At 40.3% G+C, this 23,896-nt stretch overlaps 3 protein-coding genes across 3 annotated transcripts; 2 read left to right on the forward strand and 1 right to left on the reverse strand.

Annotated features, from left to right (window-relative positions):
* Positions 1-95: 95 nt before the first annotated feature.
* LOC149475520 (uncharacterized) lies at positions 96-10,371 on the forward strand. The gene is made up of 7 exons (XM_089713231.1): positions 96-107; positions 7,704-7,851; positions 8,191-8,387; positions 8,817-8,986; positions 9,064-9,123; positions 9,390-9,466; positions 10,273-10,371. The coding sequence occupies exons 1-7, from the start codon at positions 96-98 to the stop codon at positions 10,326-10,328; spliced, it is 720 nt and encodes a 239-aa protein (XP_089569357.1). The 3' UTR covers positions 10,329-10,371.
* On the reverse strand, positions 1,113-6,523 carry LOC149475521 (uncharacterized). The gene is made up of 3 exons (XM_089713216.1): positions 5,322-6,523; positions 1,829-5,273; positions 1,113-1,794 (listed from the first exon to the last, which is right to left on the reverse strand). The coding sequence occupies exons 1-3, from the start codon at positions 6,520-6,522 to the stop codon at positions 1,113-1,115; spliced, it is 5,328 nt and encodes a 1,775-aa protein (XP_089569342.1). The 5' UTR covers position 6,523.
* A 114-nt stretch (positions 10,372-10,485) lies between the features above and the next one.
* Positions 10,486-23,896, forward strand: Pus10 (Pseudouridine synthase 10). Its single transcript, XM_089713230.1, has 12 exons — positions 10,486-10,710; positions 14,927-15,219; positions 16,105-16,214; positions 16,971-17,104; positions 19,369-19,470; positions 20,124-20,242; positions 20,678-20,791; positions 21,159-21,261; positions 21,754-21,860; positions 22,188-22,281; positions 22,839-23,025; positions 23,703-23,896. The coding sequence occupies exons 1-12, from the start codon at positions 10,588-10,590 to the stop codon at positions 23,879-23,881; spliced, it is 1,665 nt and encodes a 554-aa protein (XP_089569356.1). The 5' UTR covers positions 10,486-10,587; the 3' UTR covers positions 23,882-23,896.

Raw genomic sequence — 23,896 nt, forward strand, 5'->3', positions numbered from 1 at the left:
TCTGATAATATTAATTGCTTCATAATATATCGATAGTTAATGAACTGTGCAATTAAATCATAAACGCTTTTCTAATCGTTTATCGCATTAGAATTATGTTTTCATTTGTAAGTATTATTTCTATGAAAATATTATATTTTAAAAAACAAACTCAATACCCTGATATTTTGTACTAGCTGTGCTACGCGGTTTCACCCGCGTTGGTCTTAGCGTAGCGCCTTCCTCGATAAATGGGCTATCTAACACCCAAAGAATTTTTCAAATCGGACCAGTAGTTCCTGAGATTAGCGCGCTCAAACAAACAAATAAACTTTATAATATTAAGTATAGATTTCGTTTTACCTGGTTACAAAGTATCTCATATTTATATGTACCTATATGCTAATCCGCTGTATTATCTTCTTCTTCCTGCCTTTATTGCGATCGCCAATGTACGTTAACTTCATTTTTTCTGTGAAAAAAAAAAACGTGTGGCACTCGGGGACTGCCGCGGTAAAGCTTTTGCATGCTATGCCTTTGTTGTGGACTGTATAATTTTGTTGGGTTCGTGGTCGAAATAAAACCCTTCCTTCGACATACATAAGTACATATATTTTCTCTTTACAATTACAATTCCTAATCACTATTACTTATTAACTACTTGTCTGTAATAAGCACTTGCTCGAACTGATCACTATTAGTACTTATTCGCTACTGGTCTGGAGTAAGCACTTGCTCGAACTGAACTCCATTTGAGAATTCGGGCTATTTATATGCGTCGCCGGCGGGGAGATTCAAAGCGGCCGCCCGGCGGCGAGGCACAAAGCGGCGGCGGCATCCAAAAGGCGGCGAGACTCAAAGCGGCGGCGGCATCCAAAAGGCGGCGAGACTCAAAGCGGCGGCGGCATCCAAAAGCGGCGGCGGCTGTCTTGTATGTGCCGCCTAGGCCACGCCTCCTCCACGTGTAAACGCAATGCACGTGGCGTACTGAGTACAGCGCGATAGGCGAAACCGCGGTGCGCCTCGTCGAAACCGCGGTGCGCCTCTCTTCCACGTGCAGCGTTAATATTCCGCCTCATACACGTGGAGCCGCTGCGCGGGGAGCCCCGTTACCGCCTGCGTGTACTCGTCCTTTACAGTCCTCCCCCCGGCGTAGCTTGCGTAGCCTCCTTCATCACGACGAGCTTGCTGACGGGGCGTCTGAAGATCCCGCTCTTGGTCTTCACTTCGGCTACCCGCACAGCGTCGTCCGGCCCGGCGTGAACGCGCACCACGACCCCCATGGGCCATGTGTTGCGCGGCAAGACGTGGTCCACGATAATGACCACGTCACCTTCCTCGAGGCGTCGCGTGTCCTTTCGCGCCTCCCCCCGTGGCACGAGCGTCGGTAGGTACTCCTTGATCCATCTGCGCCAGAAGTGGTCGGCGAGCGCCTGGCTGGCGCGCCAGGTCCGTCGGTCTGCTTCGTCGCACGGCCCCGTCGTCGGCAGTCCCGTTGAGGAGCCCAACAGGAAGTGGTTGGGCGTGAGGGCTTCGGGGTCGTCTGGGCTCACGCTCACGTGAGTCAGCGGCCTCGCGTTCACCGCGAACTCCGCCTCGGTGAGTAGAGTCCGCAGCACCTCTTCTGGCGGCGCCTTCTCCCGTAGTGTCGCGCCGAGCGCGGTTTTCACCGACCGCACCAGCCGCTCCCATGCACCGCCTTGATGCGGCGCACCCGGCAGTATGTAGCGCCACTCCATCCGGTGGCGCAGCGCTTCTTCTTGTAGCGCCGGCGCCCACTCGTTGTACGCCTTCTTCAGTTCTTGATCGGCGCCCCTGAAGTTTGTACCGTTGTCTGAGTACATCAGACGAGGCCACCCTCTGCGCGCTGCCATCCTTCTCAGCGCCATGATGGCTGAGTCCGTTGACAGAGATGCGACGAGCTCCAGGTGCACGGCGCGCGATGTCAGGCATGTGAACAGCGCGCCCCATCTCTTCTCTCTTCTTCGTCCGATCTTGACAATCATTGGCCCGAAGTAGTCGACCCCGCAGTTGGTGAAGGGTCGGTGGAACGGGTCGAGGCGAGCGCGCGGCAAGTCCCCTTTGGCTTACTCGGCGTACTCGGCACAGCGCGCAGTTCTTCTCCACGGCGCGCACTGTAGGCCGCAGGTGGATGACCCAGTAGCGCTGCCTCAGGTCGTTGGTGACGCGCTCGCGGTTGGCGTGTCCGGCGGCACAATGTTCCTGTAACACTATTAGTCTGGTTATTCTGTGCCGGCCGTCGAGGATTACCGGCTTCTTCATTGTGTCGGGTGCCGTGGCTGCGTTTATGCGGCCCCTTACTCTCAGCACGCCGTCTTCCATTACCGGGTCTAATTTGTACAGTCTACTGGATCTGCTGATGGGGCGCGCGTCCTTGATTCGCTTTATGTCTTCTCCAAAGCTGTCGTTCTGTGCGCGCTGCACCAGCAGTCGTTCGGCTTGCTCCAGGTGGCGACATTCTAGTCTCGTCGCCGTGTGTCTGATGCGTATGTCGATGAATGCGAGCACCCTTGCTGTTGCTCCCACCAGTGTGCGGAATTTGGAGAAGCGCTCTGGATCCGGCAGCCATTCCATCTTCCGTGGCAGCTCGCTTACATGCAGTACATCAGCCTCGTCCGTAGTTTCTCGTAGTTCCTTCTCCGTGGGCCACTGGTCCTCCGTCTTTGTCAGGAATTCTGGACCCTGGAACCATCGATCATGTCCCGTGGTGAAACTTAGGCGGGTGGCGTCGTCGGCAACGTTTTCATGAGTCGGCAGCCACCGCCACTCTTCCCTTTGTGTTAGTTCTCCAATCTCACCGAGGCGATGCGCGACGAATGGCGTGTATCTCTTTGCATCGTTGCGCACCCAGTGCACCACCGTCGATGAGTCTGTCCAAAACCAAGTACGAGATATGTCATACCTGTGCTCTCTTCTTATCTGATCGGCGAGTCTGGCGCCGATCACCGCCGCCTGCAGCTCTAGGCGCGGGATTGTCTGCGCGCGCCGTGGTGCCACCTTTGCTTTCGCCGAGACGAGTCTCACTTGTACGCTGCCGTCCGTTCGCCGCATACGCCAGTACGCCACGGCTGCATACGCTTGTTCACTGGCGTCGCATAGCACGTGCAGCTCGATGTCTTCGACGTTGTCCGTTGCGTAGCATCGCGGCAAACGTAGCGCGCCGACCGCTTCCAGCTGCGCCAGCCAGCCCGCAAACTGTTCGCCCTCTTCTTCAGGTATTGGTTCGTCCCATGAAATTTGGAGGCGCCACAGGCTCTGCAATATGATTTTAGCACGGATGGTGAAATAACTTAAGAGGCCTAGTGGGTCATAAATTGACATTACCGCACTTAATGCTTCGCGCTTGGTTGGCGGGCGCTTGCGATCTCGCACCTCCACCGGTACCCTGTTCATCGCTGTGTTGAATCCTAGCGCGTCTTGCTCGGCGTCCCAAATTAGCCCGAGGATCTTCGGGGCTGGCTGCGCTCCTCCCAGCTGCGTTGGTGTGCTGGCGTGCAGTTCTCGTGGCACGTCCCTCAGCACGCTCCTATCGCTGGCGTTCCATCCTCGTAGCTTGAAGCCTGCCGCCGCGTGCACCGTCCGTATTTCTTCGATTGCTTGTCTGGCTTCCTCCGCGTCGGCGTAGCTCACCACCAGATCGTCCATGTAGTGGCTCTTCGTTATCGCTTCCAACGCCATTGGATATTGTTCTGCGTGCTGCTGCGCATTATGATTACGGATGTAATGCGCCATAAACGGAGAGCTCGCTGCGCCGAATATCATGGACGTCATCTTGTAGTGCTGTGGCGGCGTGTCGCGTCGGCTCCCCCTCCATAAAAACTGCTGCGCTGGCTGGTCTTCGGGTCTTATTTTTACTTGTAGGAACATCTCCTCTATATCTGCCGTGACTGCCACTGCCTTTTCCCTGAATCGAAATAATATACCCGGCAGTGATAGTAGCAAGTCTGGGCCCTCAAGCAGTTCGTCATTTAAACAAGTCCCGTGGCTTTTGGCTGCCGCATCGAAAACCAATCGCTGCTTCCCTGGCTTGTTGGGATTGGTCACAGCGAAATGCGGCAGGTACCAGCACACGCTGCTCTCGCCTTCACTGCCGTCGCATGGAACCGCATACCTTTTCTCAAATAAGTTGTTCATCTGCTTGGTGTACTCGGCTGCGAATTCCGGCGCGGCGTCCATCTTGGCTTCAATCTTCAGAAGTCTCCGCAGCGCGGCATTGTAGCTCGGCGGCATGCGGACATTATCCCTCTTCCATGGCAGGCCGATTTCATACCCGCCCGGCGTCTTCTTCGTAGTCATCTCGACGATTGACGTTGCTCGTCGGTCGGCTTCACCTATGCGCGGTCTACTGGCTATGTTCAATGATTCTATCTTGAAGTGTTCTTCCACCAGGTTGTGTAGCCGTAGGTCCGCTTGCTGCTGTTCTCGGACGTGAAGCACGCAGTCCCTTTCGACGATCATTCGACGCGGCGTTGTCCCATGTATCACCCAGCCGAGATTTGTCTTGGAGGCGGCAGGTTCGTCGGCGCCGCCCGTCCGAAGTTCTCTTGTCACGATATGCTCCCAGTGGTCGGTACCCACCAGGACACCCGCGCGTGCTTGTTCGTAACATACCTCATGTTCCGGTATGTCGCGCAGGTGTCTGTACCGAAGCAGGGAACCCGGGATGGACTGCTGATGCAACTGTAGCTTCTTCATTGTGCGGGCGCGCAGGTCGTGTAGTGTCCCGTCGCTCTGCCCCCGCAGCTGCACCGTCACCAGTCGACTTCCTTCTTCAATCTGCTCCATGTTCGCCCCGTGGATGCGGAGCGGCGTGGCGGGACCTTCGGCGCCGATCTGTTGCGCCAGGTCCTCATCAATGAGGGTGATGGTGGAGCCCTCATCGAGCAGTGCGTGCGTCGATACCTCCCCCCGTGGGCCGACGACGGTAACTGGACACATCTTCAGCAGGACGGCGCGGGGCGGTGCGGTTGCGCGGTCAGCAACCGCCATGACGGTTTCTTCGGTCGACGCAGCAGGCTCTTCTCTTCTTACGTCGTGCAGTGATGAATGATGCGGGCGGCGGCACTGGTTCACGCCGCATGGTTTCGCTCGACAGTAGATGCGCCGATGTTTCTTCGTGGCGCACTTGAAGCAGGCGCCCTTTTCCCTCACCAGCGCCCACCGCTCATCCACCGACAGCTTGGCGTAGCGCGGGCAGGCAACCATGGTGTGGTCGCGCCCGCAGCATAGGCAGAAGTCTTCTTTCTTCTCTTCTTTCTTCTCTTCTTTCTTCTCTTCTTTCTTCTCTTCTTTCTTCTCTTCTTTCTTCTCCTCTTCATCACCACTGCTGGAAACTGTGGCGTATACTGCCGACTTCCTTCTTGGTGGAGCAGGTCGCGCTGCCGCTGCTGCCGTGGTGTCTCTGCGCGCTGGCGCAGTGCTGCTCGTCGGCGCGTATGTGTAGCGGAGCGCCTGGTCCGCCTCTCTCATCAGGAAGCGGGACAGCACCACAATTTCCGGATCTGCCGTACCTTCCTGTGAATATGCATAGTCGCACCATCTGGACCGCAGGTGCGGACTTAGTTTGTCCAATATCTCCCTTGCTAGCATAGGATTGTATAAATATCCTTTCCTATCTATGGTTTGAAGTATGCATACCACGTTCTGTACCTTCACCGCGAAGCTGTTGATGTCCTTGGCCGCTGCTCCAGGTCGCGGCAGCTTCCTCAGGTCCTCCATGGCCCTGTCGATAATTATCTCGGGCCTCCCGAAGCACTGCTCCAAGGTTTTCATGACTGCTTCAGGTGATGAAGCAGTGTGAAGCAGCGCTGCCACGGCGTCCCTTGCTTCCCCCTTCAGGCATGTACGCAGCCGCTGGATGTTTTCTGCGTCGGACACTTGGTACATGCTGCTTGTGTCCCGGTAGGCTGCTCGGAACGGCAGCCACTCTTCGATCGCACCTGAAAATATAGGAAGGTCCGCGTGGCGTAGGCGCGGTCGCGCCATCTTCTCTAGGGACGCCGCCAGCTGCTCGATTCCTGTTCTTCTGGTCGGCGTCGGCGATCTTCCTCTTCTTAGTTCGGATCTCTGGTGTCTGTCATCCTTCGGCACAGGATGTGACTGGAGCCACTCGTCCACCTTGTTTCGTTCTTCTGTCGCGGTGACGATATCTTCCGGCAGGTCCTCGTCTTCCTGTATGGCGGACACCTCGAACTGTAAGCGTTTATTTATTAGTTCTTTCTCAATTTGTAGTTCTTTTCTCTGGATAGCGGCGAGTCGCTCTGCCGCTTCTAATTCCGCTGCCTTAATCCGCCGCGCCGTACTCGCCGACGACCGCACCGATCTAGCGGATCTCGCTGGCGAATGCCGTCGCGGTTGCGGCGGGATCTCCATTGTTTCTGTGGCTGACGTCAAGCGTGCGTCAGACGGCGATGCTAACGGGTCCAGCACCAGCCGCCGCATTCGTTCTTGCCGCACACGCTCTGTCTCCTGGCTCCGGTCTTCAACTTCCACAGCGTCACCCTGGCTGCGGGTTACCACCATGCCTAAAGAGGTGACGCACCGCAGGCTTATACTGGCAGACTCGTTCCGCTGACCAGCACCCCTGATTCCCGGCGCGTACCACTAGGTCACCACTGGCGGCCCGTGTCTGCCCGTAAAAAACCTTACGACTCACCTTATTGGACTAGTACCAACAGCGCGGCCCCGTCGGTAGGTACCTGACTCGCCTGGTGACGATCAAAAACACCAGCAGGCTAGTACCAACGTTACCGGTTTGCCGATATTCGTCCCTCGAAGGTGAGCTCGTTGCCGATGCGTTCCTCTCTTCGGCAGGATCTGGTCTTCCACGTGCAGCGTTTCTTCCTTGAAGTATCCGGCGCTCGTTGGATCACACGTTGTTATCCGGCGATCTAAGGGCCACACGTTGATATCCGGCGATCGAAGGACCACACGTTGTTGTGGACTGTATAAGTTTGTTGGGTTCGTGGTCGAAATAAAACCCTTCCTTCGACATACATAAGTACATATATTTTCTCTTTACAATTACAATTCCTAATCACTATTACTTATTAACTACTTGTCTGTAATAAGCACTTGCTCGAACTGATCACTATTAGTACTTATTCGCTACTGGTCTGGAGTAAGCACTTGCTCGAACTGAACTCCATTTGAGAATTCGGGCTATTTATATGCGTCGCCGGCGGGGAGATTCAAAGCGGCCGCCCGGCGGCGAGGCACAAAGCGGCGGCGGCATCCAAAAGGCGGCGAGACTCAAAGCGGCGGCGGCATCCAAAAGGCGGCGAGACTCAAAGCGGCGGCGGCATCCAAAAGCGGCGGCGGCTGTCTTGTATGTGCCGCCTAGGCCACGCCTCCTCCACGTGTAAACGCAATGCACGTGGCGTACTGAGTACAGCGCGATAGGCGAAACCGCGGTGCGCCTCGTCGAAACCGCGGTGCGCCTCTCTTCCACGTGCAGCGTTAATATTCCGCCTCATACACGTGGAGCCGCTGCGCGGGGAGCCCCGTTACCGCCTGCGTGTACTCGTCCTTTACAGCCTTCAAGCCACACCTCCGTCCGTCGGAGTGGGAAGCGTGAGGTTTTTCGTTACGGAATTTCTAGATTCAGTCCCCACGCTCAAGGCCTGCGATAGAAGCTATGCAATAGCTTAAAAACAATGTATGAATTAAGACGATTATAAATGCATTATATTCTTCTATTGCAGAAATGGCTTGCAATACACGCATATATTATAGCTATAAGTCAGTCCAGCCTAGAAATCCGTAAATCTGGCTGGCTAGACAGGCTAGTTGAATATCATAAACAGAATTTCATTCAGGACTTGCAGAAAATACCTAATGTACAGTTAAAAGGTAAGTTTGTTAAACAAATCTGTATAGCATACAGATTATAAGTAAAAAGCAAAATTTTTACTGTACCTGCGAAATGGCTGGATCAATTTCGATTCATGTGCAAATAATAACATTTTAAATTTCGATGTTACCAACGGACATGAAATCTGTAAAAAAACTGGCAGAAGAGAAAAAAATTAATTTGCGAGATTCGTTCGAATTGATGAACATTTCCCTTACGCGATTATATATCACATTTGGTACTAATATCCTTGCTTATATTTATAGACAAGTAAATAAGTCATACATAAAATGAAGTGTGTATTTTGTAAATTAACAACAACACATCTTTATCTATAGCCAAGATCGAATCAGCACCTCCCGGCTACGTGGACTCCAAGGAATGGGACTATGAATCCGTAATCCGTCTCCTCACTCTGATCCGCCAAAGCGAAGGTTTAGGGCCAGTGAGACGGGCGATCAGGCGGGCTCTATCTCAATCCACTAGACGCATGAGTATAAAGGAGAGTCTTAAACTGTTCCCGAGTTTGAAAAAGGTTAGTTTTTAAGGCCTTACGATGAATTTTTATAGGATTAATGTTTGGTCTTATACTTTAGATATATTCAAAAACCGAAAAATATAAGATTTGGCATATATTTTAAGGAAAGTACATTGTCTAGAAACTACAGAGGAATCTAACATGTCTATAAACTAAAAAGTATGATTTTAAATTTAAATAATGTGTCTATTACCTTCCCAATAGGTTCGGCTTTACTTGGTTCGGAAATTTTAATATAACGGAGTACACACACTACACAGTCATATTTTTTATTGCAAAATTTTTTCAAAAAAAATCCCTTCCTGGCCTGAAAGTAATATTTGCCATTACGGTCTCTTAACTTCGTTACGTTACAGGATTTTGTCATCATAACTAACAAAGCCTAGACTTGTTAAGAAACAGTATTTTCTTTCACAATTTTTACAGCAAATAGCCAACGACATTTACTACGATATAGAAGAATCAGAAGAATACTACGATGTGTCGATTAAAACTCCCCTGTTTGAAAACAGGACCGAAGACGATGCGATTATCATCGTCAGCAATCCTGTTGAAGCCAGGCTGCCCAGTGCTATGATCAGTGTGAATTTGTTGAAGTAAGTAAACATATGCTTTTTAGCAAAGAAATATCCATCTACTTTTATAATGCCATTATTGCACGTCTTATTTACAGAGAGATTATGGAAACCAGATCTCAGGCGGCCAGATATATGCCCAAAACACGTATGACATTGTAAGTATTCATTATTCATAGCAAATCAAATAATTATTATTTGGCGGAGCTAGGTATTGGATGAATATCATATGATTACGATGATTTAAAAAATGTCTACTGGAGAAATATCTATCAAATATAAGAAAAACAACGATCAGTTATCAACACACTCAAAGAGTAGTAAAAAGTAATATTATTACATGTACCCTCCTTTCTAGCGTTATATTTAATCACTAATATGTACAACAACAGCTTATCCCTGTTTAAATAAAAAACTGTTGCAGTAAATGGAAGCCACGAAATAAAACGACACCAACAACACAAAAAATTCCTGATACTACCGTTGAAACTGGTACAGGTGGTAAGTTATGAAAATTACCTAAACACTATTTAATATTCATCATCATCATCATTCATCTCTGTCATACGAATAAATGAAAAAGTAATTCCGAATATCTGACACAAATTCAAACAATGTTTGGTCCGGGAGCCAGCAGCAGATTTTATGACCAAGTTCCTCTCAAGCGGTAATTAGTAAAATGCATCAAAGTATAGTATTATGAAGCCTCGTGAACGTCAGCTGGAGCTCGGTTGGGGGGAAGAGCGGTTGTAGCCTCCCGTATCAGCTGACGGTTTTTCCACCAAGATACAGCCAGCTGACATATATATTTATCCACAGTTACATATAAGCTATCATCAGGTAAATTTTTGTTTGAGAGGAAATAACGGAAAATAAATTTTTCTTTAAATTTAACTTTCATGTTCGAGACACCAGCTGACGTATAATACACCATGTTGTAACCAGCTGACTATTTTTTTTCGTTGAGATATTGGGTTAGCTACAATTTGACAAATTTTTAGCTGAGAGGAAATGAATGAATGAATGTATTTTTTTTCCTATGTGCGTGGGAGGCTACAACCGCTCACCCCCCCAACCGAGCGCCAGCTGACGTTCACGAGGCTTTATAATACTATACTCTCATGCGTCTGACGAATTATCTCTTGAGAGGAAATAGTTAACCAAATTTGCACCTGGCTCCCTAACCATTCTTATGGATGTTGTGAATGTTTTAAAAGATATATCATCGATTATAGTAATAAATATACTTAGTAATATTCAATTATTTTAGTAATATTTAATATTAAATTATTTTTGTTTTATTATAGCAACAGGAGGCGAGAAAGCAGAAGCTGCTACGGGCACGACAGTGGCTACGGCGTAATTACGTGAAAATATCTTGATATTTAAATAAACATTAAAAGAGTTGATACTATATGATTATTCTATTAATCCCTCTCCAATCCCTATATAATAATCTCTAAACATGATTTGCGTGTATTGGAACGCATTTGACTCTTGTTATCAATGACAGATGACATTTGGTTTACGGTAATCGATTTTAAAATTTAACCTTTAAAATTTTCGTGTAGCATTTTAAATTTTTAAAATTATATCTCTACTATTGTTTATAAGTTTTCAAAATGGATAACAAACCTCTATATCAGTTTTGTAAGGAGCTTGGATGTTGTGATGTGTGCTGTTTTCGTTTTATGGGCTATAAAAAGCCCAGTGTTTACACTGATGTTAAAAAATGTGCGGAAAAGGTTTGTAAATATAAAATAATGTATATGCATGAATATAAAAGTTTTATACAAATAATTATACCTATTCTTTTTTACAAATCATACGATATGTTATAAACAGACGTTCGAATTTGGTACGGACCGCACCGTGACCTTGGTGCGCTCCGGACCATATTCGATCGTGTGTACAGTGGTCCGCCGGACATAATTATTATTATTGACGGTACGGTTGGTTCGATGGTTTTTTCATCCGAACTTGGTGCGGACCGTACCAAATTCGCGCGTGTGGACGGGCGATCGCACCGGACAGCGCATTAGTCATAGACTATATACTTATTACAGCTTTAGTCATAGTTCTACTGCCAAACAAAACGGACGTCGGTCGATCGTTATCAATGGCGATGGCGTCGGATGATGTGGCTAATACTGAAAAAAGATTAATAATATAAATTTTAGAACTCTACAAAGATTTATGATATGACTGCATATGTCTGAATGAATCCCTGTCTTTTAAATATAATTTTGCCCATTCTTTTCTCTTCGTTTTCTTCTTTTCAATGGTTGTAACTTGTACTTGTACTTGTACCAAAAGAAGCCTTGAACTGAGGTATACATGTGAAAAAAATACAACATTCTAACCACGAATTTATTACGAGAAATAGATTTTCAAGGAATTCGGTTTGACTTTTAATGAGATTACTATGATCAATGCTCGAAATATTCACAAAAAAAGGAGATTAATTTGTATTAATTTGATATTATTGAATTGTCTTATAAATCTAAGATATTTTTTTTGTTCAAGTAATTTATTACATATATAAAGATTATGTACCTACATATAATAATATATTGAAATATCGACTATAACTAACGACTAAAATAATAGTAAGTAATAGATAGATGATATATATAATTTTGTTTACTAGGGACAACCCTGACATTCTTTGAAAATCAATATCTCGTAATAACTTCGTGGCTAGAATGTGGTATTTTTGTCACATGTAGAACTCAGTTCAAGGTTTCTTTTGGTACTAAACAGAGCTTCTACTAACGCCTGCATATAATATAAAAAAATAAAAACGAAAATCAGTAAAAATTACAATACTTTCGCCTCTATCGACAATATCGAAAATTTCAAAAAGGGATAATTTGCGCCTTTAATCACTTCATATATTAGCAACGTAATAAATTATCTAGTCGCTAGTGTATCTATTTTTTTATACGAATTTATTTAGCTCAGTCGGCCGCGAAAATTCCAATATTTTAAATGTTTTTTTAAAAATCGTAAATTTAATCGTAATTTTTAAACAAAGAATATTTTCTTTTAGACCGGGAGATACTGACAGAAAATTTCGAGTCATTTGTATCAGGATGGCGGTTCTACAGGGGTCTTAGTACGCAATGACAAAAAGAAAAACGATGGTGTGAACACTGGTACCGGGGGCTTAGTCGCGTGGGCGTTAGTCGAACTCGTCGGAAAAATAGCGAAAGTCAAACGATTTGTAACACAAAAATTTTAGAATTTACCGATAGCCCATAAAAAAGAAGTAGGCGGTAGTGTCATGCCATACTTTTCCAGTGTGACTTACAGCCCGCCATACCGACGCGAATGTGTTGATTAAAAAAAAAAATTCAACCATTTGTACCAGGCTAACTTTTGCACAGGTAGCCATCGTTGTGCAGCCATTTACGAAAATCGCTATGCCATACTTTTCGGACGATTCCAAATGGACGCCATACCGCCGAAAATCTGCAAAATTTTTTTTTTTCGCCAAACTTTTTGTGCCAGTATTGCATTTGGATTTTTGGAGAGTATTTGATAAAATGTGATCATTATTATATTTGCCATACTTCTAGTAGGGGGAAAAAGTGCTGCCATACTTGAAAAATTAATTTATTCGTCACGTTTCAAAAATACGACTGTACAATACGTAAAATATTTTTTTTACAGTATGGGATCATTATATTCTGTTTGTTTGTATACAATTCTACCTAAAAAAAAATATCGCAGATTGCAAACATGGGGCGGACGATTGTAAGACTTAAGCCAAGACGTAAAAAAAAAATGAAAAGAATTGGCGATTTGTACCAGTATGGCATTTGGATTTTTGGAAAGTATATGATGCAATGTGACCATTATTATATTTGCCATACTTTTAATAGAGGGAAAAAGGGGCAACATACTTCAAAAAACTTGATTTTTCAAGGGGCTTTCAAGGTGCAAGACATAAAATCATTTGTTACAGTATGGCAGCATTGTATTCGGTTCGTTTGGATGGAATTCTACCTAAAAATTATTATCCCATAATGTTACCATGGGGCGGAAGATTGTCGCGCTCAAGAAAAATTAATAAAATAATTGGACCAAATTGTTTCAGTATAGCATTTCAAATTTTCGAAACTTGAAAAAAGTATGCTCTGGGAAAATTACACCGTACTTATAGTAAAGTGCCAAAACCACCTGTAATATCGTGAACGCTATACATGTGAATAAAAAAAATATAGATAGATATAGGTAGATCTACCTAAAAGGTGGTAGATATGGCAACACTGTCTCCACCCTTAGGCACACTACAATGGCAGACTTATTGTAATACATAGAACTCCAATTATTGCTATGTTTGTGTTGGTCGTTTCATTTGACAAGCATCTGTCATATATCTGCGTTGCCAGACATTGCGTCTTACAATAGTATTAGTAGTGGTAATAGTAGCCGTACAATATTATACAAAATAAACATCTGGTTATAAGTGAAGATTTCCACCACCTAGATCTTTGAAATTTTGTATTTATATTCGTTGAACCTCAAACTTACAGGAAAAATTAGTTCCATACTGTTACTAATCGTTCAAAATACGAATAAAATCTTACAAAAAAAAAAAATCCTATACACATTCGCCACCTCCCACAGGTATGGCATTATCACACTTCTATTTATAATCATTCAGGAGTTGTTGAAAAAAAAATTTAGGGTGTTACAAATGGTTCGGCGAAAAAAAAAGTTTGCAGATTTTCGGCGGTATGGCGACCATTTGGAATCGTCCGAAAAGTATGGCATGGCGATTTTCGTAAATGGCTGCACGACGATGGTTACCTGTGCAAAAGTTAGCCTGGTACAAATGGTTGAATTGTTTTTTTTAAATCAACACATTCGCGTCGGTATGGCGCGCTGTAAGTCACACCGGAAAAGTATGGCATGACACTACCGCCTACTTCTTTTTTATGGGCTATCGGTAAATTCTAAAATTTTTGTGTTACAAATCGTTTGACTTTGCTATTTTTCCGACGAGTTCGACTAACGCCCACGCGACTAAGCCCCCGGTACCAGTGTTCACACCATCGTTTTTCTTTTTGTCATTGCGTACTAAGACCCCTGTAGAACCGCCATCCTGATACAAATGACTCGAAATTTTCTGTCAGTATCTCCCGGTCTATTTGTGCGGCAATGCCTGGACGGATAGCCGAAACCGATTGAATATTGAAACTGTAAAGGCGAAGCTGCAAATTAATTGTAATTTTAAATTATCGTGCAAAGATTTTTATACATTCGCTTTAGAAAATGAAGAGCTATTAAAAGCTGTTTCTTCCAACAGCAAATATAAATGCCAAAAATAAATTTTCTCTATTTAACATTGCTGTTTTAATTATCTCCCGTAAAAAATAACTAAAACTCGTATTTTTGATGCTGTTAACCCTTAAATCCTGGCATCTTAAATACTGGCAACCCTAGGTGCGGTGCGGTCGTGTGGCGAGTCGATCGCACCGCACGAGTACGGTGGTCCGGTCGCACCAGTTCGAACGTCTGTTTATAATTTAATAGGATACTCCAATATGTGTTTACCAAGCTTTGTTATTTTTTATCGCACACGATGTTTGAGCGACCGGTGATTGTTGATATAAAAAAATCAATTACAAAATATAATATAGCGCTGATTAATTAAGCAAAACTTATTTTTTAAACATAATATATACAAATGTATTAATCAAATACTTCATGTAGGTATTGTTAATAATAATAAATATCACACAAGCTTCGAAAGTATATACGCAAATCCAATCGTAAATTTGTGAAAGAAAAATCATTATCACCACCATTTTAGCCACACAAATCCATTCGGCCACTCGAATTTTCACAAAAATTCTAAAATTATATTAATTTTTCGAATTATTAGGAGTTTGTACAAGACATTCATACAGCAGATAATATTTTATCATACATGCATGTTATATTTTTCAGTATATAGATGCAGATAAAAATAATGAACCACTTATTTTTACAAATACTGTAAAAACGTCCAATAATATAGAAGAATCAATCATGACCACACAAACGAACATGCAAACGAATCCATCAGAAGATTCAAGACAAAATAAACGGAATTCTGAATCGTTTCTTTGTAACGATAGTCCTTTATATCCTCCGAATAAGAAACAAAAGATAGATGTGTGCGTAAGCTGTCTTGGTGTGCTTCAAGAGGATTATTGGGACCACACTATTTGCAGCATTAAGGAGATATTTCAGAAGAAAAAGTATGTTGAATATTTTAGAATTTAAACATGTACTGTCTTACCACAAAAAACTTTAGACAGGGTTTAACTTTAAGCGAAGATTCTCTTTAATCTGGTTCTCTTTAATCTGGTATTATGTGTCGTATTTCACATAGACAACTATTAAAGTGACAGATCCCCGGTTTAAAGTTATACTGTGTTAAAATTGTTTTGTGGTAATACTAGTATATTTGATACAGAGATGGGATTCCAGGCTGCGTCTTTCGACATTTGGACCCCAGCAATATAATTTCTTCCAGAATACCTTCAATTAATACCTTATTCTAACAGTAAATTTACATCAAACGAACATAGAGCTAGAGCAAGAGCATTCTTTTGTGATCTTTTAATGTAAAAACTTGTATTCAGTGTTCTTCAGTATTATCGCATTGCATAGAATCTATTTGAACGCACAAAAAACAACAAAAGAACGCTCTACACCTGTTTAAACTAAAATTATTTTACATAGTGGAGTTAGAATGAGCATTTGCTTGTTTGATGTAAATGTAAAGTTACACATACATAAAATTTATCATTGTGTTTGTTGCTATGCTTCTCTGAGATAGCTAAACTAATTTTTATAATAACTTATTCATGTACGTACTTATATTAGCAATGTCATGTATTTGTACAGATTTAAACACCCCTGATATTATTTTTTTAACTACACGGTAGAGACGCACGTGTCAGAAGTGAAATTTCATTGGCAAGATTCAAACATACAAAAATCGTCACTTTACTCCATGACGAGATGGTGACGTGACGTGCACTTGAAATTTTACTCTAAATGCGCCTAAAGAAGTTTCACATATAATTTTAAAGTTTTTCTAGTTATCAATTATAAACAAAAAATACCTTATTTTTCAGCTATGAATGTGAGTCTTACACATGTGGGTTGTCAGCTCCAATTTCAACGATAATGCGTGAGAAAATAATTGCGTTGAAAATAAAGGACACATTCCCAGATTATGATCCAAGTAAGTATATTGTAATTTGTATCACTAGCTGTGCCCCGCGGTTTTACTGTTGTTCTTAGCATGATGATATATATCCTATAGCCATCCTTGATAAATTGGCTATCTAACACTGAAAGAATTTTTGAAAGATTTTTTAGATCCTGAGATTAGCACATTCAAACAAACAAAGCTTTATAATTTTAGTATAGATAAGAAAAAGTGTAATTATATTTTTGTTTACTATTAAATACTATAGTTTATAATAATTGTGCTGCTAACGTAAAAGAATAAATAAATAAAAAAACAAATAAATAAATACAGGCCTATAAATAGAGGCCTTATCACTTACTAGCAACGCGAAATTAGTTGAGCATGTTTTATTTATTACACGCTTCACCTGTATGTTTGTAACCGACTTCTTTGGGCGCGATTTTGACCCACTTTAAACGGCCAGATTTCGTTCAAACTTTGTAGATTTATTGAGGACCGATGACAACACACTAATTTGATAAAATTTTCTATTTTTTAGTTCGGTTTTCTATAAAAAGCGTGTTTTTTAGTTTTTTTAAACTATTATTATTTATTTATGACACTATTGTACTTTACCAGTAATAAAAACATATATAATTTAACATGGAAAACATGAATATGGTTCAATTATAGGCTGTCTTATTGCTTAAAGCAATCTCTTCCAGGCAACCATTAAAATAAAGGACATGTACAATGCTGGTAAAACGCGATGTAAATATATAATTAGTATTATTAAAATATTTTCAGATATAATAACACCACTAAAAGACGCATGGAAGATGACATTCAGGGAGCGAGTGGCGGTCAATATTGATAAAAAGTTTGATATGGATTCACCGCTGCTTATAACTGTGCATTTGGATTATCCTAACGATTTGCAGGTATTTCAAATATATTTATTAATTCAAACTCAAACACAAACTTTTATTTATTCAATTAGACTTCTAGACTGGGGTAGAAGCCTTTAAAAATAATAAAAAGATAAAAAAAATCGCAGTCGGATGAAACCCATTAGAAAAGGAGGGGAATATGATGAAAATAAAAGGATAAATAAATTACGGTCAATCCGAGTTCGGGAAGAGGGAGGGGGGAGCTTTTAAGAGAAAAAAATGGTCTCTCTCGATTTCTGACAAAACTATAAGTCCTACGGAAAAAAGTTCAATGGCAAAGTTGTAGGTAATTAAAAGTTCTACAACTTTTGTATTTACAATTTTTTCACATAACCTCAAAATTTAGGTGAAAAATTCAATAAACCAAGTTTTTGGTCTTTTATTTTTATCTACTTCAAAATTTATTTATTTTCTACGAAATTTGGTGGAAACTTACTTTATTATGTCTCAAATACACTGTAATTTATTTGATTGAATATATTTATTTTTCCGCCTTATTTTGAATTAATACCAAAAAAACAACCTAATTTTCAATCGAAAAGTCACCCGTCAAAATATCAGCTATTTTTAAAAATTTGGGAAGCCTTTTATTCATTGAAATCTCTACTTTCATATGGTGTAAAAAAAATAAACACCACCATAGTAAATGTTCTCAGGAAATGCATACAAACAGTGTGATAAGGAGCTTTTACTAAATCAAGCACACTTCTCGAACTCTATATCTTCTCTTGTATCGGCTTTTCGGTAATATTTCAAAAGAAAAAAAATTATCTGTTCTAAGTATAATATTTTACAGCATATTCAAAAGCAAAATGATGTCGATAAAAACATTTCAGGTAGTTTGAGAAGTGTGCCTGATTTAGTAAAAGCTCATTTTCACACTGTTTGTATGCATTTCCTGAGAACATTTACTATGGTGGTGTTTATTTTTTTTTACACCATATGAAAGTAGAGATTTCAGTGAATAAAAGGCTTCCCAAATTTTTGAAAATAGCTGATATTTTGACGGGTGACTTTTCGATTGAAAATTAGGTTGTTTTTTTGGTATTAATTCAAAATAAGGCGAAAAAATAAATATTTTCAATCAAATAAACTACAGTGTATTTGGGACATAATAAAGTAAGTTTCCACCAAATTTCGTAGAAAAAAAATTAATTTTGAATTAGATAAAAATAAAAAACCAAAAACTTGGTTTTTTGAATTTTTCACCTAAATTTTGAGGTTATGTGAAAAAATTGTAAATACAAAGGTTGTAGAACTTTTAATTACCTACAACTTTGCCATTGAGCTTTTTTCCGTAGGACTTGTATTTTTGTCAGAAATCGAGAGAGACCATTTTTTTCTCTTAAAAGCTCCCCTCTCCCTCTTCCCGAACTCAGATTGACCGTAATTTATTTTTCCTTTTATTTTCATCATATTCCCCTCCTTTTCTAATGGGTTTCATCCGACTGCGATTTTTTTTTGTTTCAAAAATTATCTACTCTAGTCTATTCTTCTAGGAGCACTTTTGAATTGTCATTAAATATTTTTAACATTTACCACCGATTCGGAAAGCAAGCAGCAAAAAGAAGAAAATAGATTTATTGAGAAGTTGAATTTTGAGTGTTTGTCTGTAAAATCAAACATTATTCAAATTATATGAAAGTATATTACATGCTACTTATACTTATTGTTTTTTGCTGTTGACTTAATTTGTTGCAATAATCACTACATAGTATAAAAAAGGCGCTTTTTCTGTCCCTATGCCCATTTGTATGCTAAAATCTTTAGAACTATGTGATGGATTTTGATGCAATTTTTTTTTTTAATAGATAGAGTGATGCCAGAGGAAGGTTTTAGTATATAATTTATTAGGTTTTAGACAAAGTGAGCGCGGGCAGTACCTAAGCTATATATTTTTGTATTGTATAAAACCGTAGTGCAGTGGTGGCTCAGTGTTGAGACCTAGACTTCATATCGATAAGTCTGAGGTTGGAGACCTGCCCCCCTAGCCAAGTTTAGCCTGCCCTGCCCCCCTAGATACGTTTATCTACAGCTTACGTCAATCTCATACATTCGTAGTCTATTCTCGTACACTACGCTAACAGAAAGCCACTTGGCTAGGGGGGCAGGTGGGCGTGCAGGAAATAAATTAGTTATTCAATTTATCTGCGCATATTATAACATCAACACTGCTTGAACGGTGAAGGAAAACATCGTGAGGAAACCGACATTTTTTCGTGCAGCATTTTATTCCATATTTTGTCTTTTTACAGGAGTTGGAAATCCTCAAAATAGTGTCGGCGGATTTGTTCATATCTCGCAGTAAACAGAAAAGGAGATTCCCCACAGAATTCACGAGACAATCTGTTGAACAGGTGATATAAACTTCTAAATACAGTGTTATTTTAACAATTAAATAACTTTGTTATTTACCTTTTTTTAATTAGATTTTTGTAATCCAAATTTTATTTACAAGATTTTCGTATTTTTGAAGGGAAAACTTCTTTAGCGGCGTTGAGCACTTTTTCTGTAATGGGTATAAAATCTTAAACTCGCGTCAGAACACGTGACCTGATCGAAAAAGCGTAAGACGGATATCATTCCAAAATATCAAACATGCTCAACGTTAATAATCAAGTTTTCACTTCTGCCGGCACTCCCCCAGTGCAACCCGTCTTTTTTTATTGTTTTATGGCAACACTTGAGAACGCATCACTGTGATCACATAATAGCATAATATTATGATGCTAATCTAACCACGGTTTTTATTATACATATAAGGGCCGATTTTTCAATGCTTTGATAAAACTTATCCGTCCAATAAAGTATTACACGATTCTATTAAAATGTCACGTAAACTGTCAAATACGGGCAATTAGAAGACGTTTTTAAAATGGAAGTTTTATACATTATTCCACGAATAAGTTTTATCCAAGCATTGTAAAATCAGCCCTTAATAATATTTTTTGTACTAACTCCATCTGGTATCATTAAATCTCTTAATTTTAAAGATATTTTTTCACACCAGGCGCTAGAAAACGCAACACTAGCATCACTGCTAGCGTGCGGTGCGAACCTCGCGGCGCAAGAGCACGCGCAGTGCGTGAGCGTTGTGTGCGCTCATGCACCGGCTTATTTGGCGGGGAGGTGGGTTTTTTGTTGGTTTTTGCTGTTTTGGCGGGGTTTTTTGTACATTGGCAACACTTCAGGCATTATAGAACGCATCACTAGCAACACTGCTAGCCTAAAGTATTTTTTTTAAGTTTGGTTTTTGCGAGGGATCAAGTTTTTTTAATTTGAAGGATTGTTTTTTTTTTGTCGAAATTGATTATGATAAGATTTTTTGGAAGTTATAGATAAAACGACTTTAATATCTTAAAAATTATACAGAAAGTTATTGTCAAAAATAAAAATAATCACATACTTTCTATAATTTAAATACTATCCTATTTTTTTTTTAATACAGAACATATTATTGAATTCAGTTGTTTACTTACTACGCAAGTTAATACGCGATTTTGTTGGTGTTTGCCAATACTTATACTATTTCTCGTATACCTAACCATTTTTTTATAATTCAAGGTACATAAAACTAAGCAGAAACCTACCTCAATCGCCGTGGGTGCTAGACGGCAAAAGAGTCCTACCAACTTCGGTACAGGAAATTATATTCGCGCCGCTGGCTAAGTTATTCAAGTAAGTTATGTTAATTAAGTTATTCTGTTGATATTAAGTTTATAAATGTTGGATTTTTCATTTTTAAGTAGATATTTTTGAATGTATGGTGTGCAAATAAGGTTAAATTACAGTTTTTTAAAACGAAGTTTCCCAATTGTAAGTGATGTTTTTTAAAAAAAATAATATTGTTTAAAATGTAATTGATATGTTATTTTTTGAATAAAGTTTATTCATACCTACAAATTATTTAAATAATTAAATTATTTGTACAATGTAACTTTCGGTAAGCTTACATTTTACGCCATTGTTTTAAAATATTTCTCTATAAGATAAATAATATCACTTTTACACAATTTTTATATGTTTTTATTTAATATAATTACAGTTTCTCCGATAGCGACGTAGAAAGTCGTTTAAAATTCATCGCAGCCGGTCGAGAAGATGTCGACGTAAGATGTTTAGGAGATGGGAGACCGTTTGCTATTGAGGTATTATCATTATTACTAGCTGTGCTCCACGGTTTTACCCGCATTGCTCCGCTCCTGCTGGTCTTAGCGTGATGATATATAGCCTATAGCCTCCCACGATAAATGGGCTATCTAACACCGAAATAATTTTTCAAATCGGACCAGTAGTTCATGAGATTAGCGCGTTCAAACAAACAAACTCTTCAGCTTCATAATATTAGTATAGATATAATATTATATTATAAAATATTATAATCAATAAATAAATAAATCATTTATTTCACTTAAAACATTTAACAAATTAGTGCGACCCAGGCTCCTAAGATAGTAAGAACTGTTTTTCAGGAGCCAGTGAGCCATTTACAGTTACACGACACGAAAAAAATATTTTATATCTATTATAACTAAATTTCTATTTCTTAAACCTATGCAATCATTTAGTATAAAATAGACACTACAAAAAAATATGATTTTTCATACAAATATCTACTTAATTTTAATTTAATTTTGCAGATTTCCGATCCGATAAGACAATTAAAGTTAGAAGAATTGGAACAAGCATGTGCTGAAATAAGCAAAAGCGGTGACGTAGTTGTCAAGTCACTAACTTATGTTAGCAAGTGAGTATGTGCTTTATTTAATAGGGAATAAGGTTTATTTTTGCTTGATTTTTTTGTGTTGGTTGTACCTTATTTTAAGTTCTAGTAAATTAGGTTCATTATTGCTTGATTTTTTGTATATATTGGTTGTTATTGTGTGTTGTGTGTTGGTTGTACCTTAGTGTGGGTTAATACCCAGGTTCATTTTTGTTTTTAATATTTTCGATACATTTTCTTGGGTGTTAAAATGAAGCTTATGTTGTGTTTAGTTCAGCTACCTTTTTGTATACATTACAAGTAAAAAATTAATAAAATAATATAAGTATAAATAATTATAATTATTTTCAGAGATGATTTAATACAATTGAAGAAAGGCGAAGAGACAAAATGCAAGACATATGAAGCGTTATGCATTAAGCTTACACATTCGAAGTTTGATGAAGTAAGTTTAAACTATATAAAAACACTAGCTTACCGCCCGCGGCTACGCCCGCTTTGTCTAAAACCTAATAAATTACATACTATAACCTTCCTCTTGAATCACTCTATTTATTAAAAAAAACCGCATCAATATCCGTTGCGTAGTTTTAATGATTTAAGCATACATAGGGACAGAGAAAGCGACTTTGTTTTATACTATGTAGTGATTTAAATCTTTACTAATCACTACATAGTATAAAACAAAGTTGCTTTACGTGTGCCTATGTCCCTCTGTATGCATAAATATTTAAAACTACGCATCGGATTTTGATGCGGTTTTTTTTTATTGATACAGTGATTCAAGAGGAATTTATAAGGCTATAGGCTATAATATATCATCATGCTAAGACCAACAGGAGAGGAGCAATGCGGGTAAAACCGCGGAGCACAGCTAGTTTATGATATTATTTTAGATTGCCTTTAGTTTTAGAAATTAAAGACTTTTTAACGGATTTTTAACGAAATATAAAACGTTTAGTCATCATTTTATTTTTCATTAATCATATAAATTATTTTCAGGATACAACGAGCCCTATAAAAGTAACAGAAAAAGACATAGAATTCATAAACACATACCGCAATACGGAACTCAATGATCCGGCTAGGATAAACATTAAACAGAAAACGCCGATACGAGTTTTGCACCGGCGGCCTTTGATCAATAGATCGCGGCAAATTTTGGATTTGAGCGCTGAAATGGTGCCCGGTAAGTCAGAGTAGTTAGAAGTAGTTAAGTAAAATAACATAAATTTGCATGCTGTTAAATGACGGCTAACATGCTGTAATACTAAATTAATTGTAAGACACTAAGACCTTTATATACCACTAGCTTTCCGCCCGCGGCTTCACCCGCGTTTTCAAAGAAAAAGCCGCATAGTTCCTGTTCCCGTGGGATTTCTGGGATAAAACCTATATATATATATATATATATATATCTTTAAAACTACGCAACGGATTTTGATGCGTTTTTTTTTAATATACAGTGTGGAAACAATTCCATTATTTTTTAAAAGAAATAGAACTGCATTCAAAGATTTTCGAAAATTCACTTGCTTCGACCGATAGTCTGAACTAACTGAAAAAAATTGAAATTTGTTATTATTTATATGTGGAATTTTCGAAAATCTTTAGAGTGATACAAGAGGAAGGTTTGTTTAGAGTGATACAAGAGGAAGGTTTGTTTAGAGTGATACAAGAGGAAGGTTTGTTAGAGTGATACAAGAGGAAGGTTTGTTAGAGTGATACAAGAGGAAGGTTTGTTTAGAGTGATACAAGAGCAAGGTTTTAGTATATACATATAATTTATTTAGTTTTAGACAAAGCGGGTGGTAAGCTAGTTTATTTATAAAAGTGTTAAATTAAACGAATTATTATTTATTACAGAATACCCGCAACTATTCCGAGCACACCTCGTAACATCAGCGGGCACATACGTCAAGGAGTGGCTGCACGGGGAATTAGCCAGAAGCAGGCCGTCCCTCTCGCACTTGTTGCGAGCGGATATAGACTTGCTCGCTCTAGACGTCACTAGGGTGCACTTGGATTGGCCGATACGGAAATAAATTGTTTTTTATAAA

The sequence above is a fragment of the Colias philodice genome, chromosome 30 (assembly GCF_061535455.1).
Source record: "Colias philodice isolate Cphi_HAF_F1 chromosome 30, ilColPhil1 Martin Lab GWU primary, whole genome shotgun sequence".
NCBI lineage: Eukaryota > Metazoa > Arthropoda > Insecta > Lepidoptera > Pieridae > Colias > Colias philodice.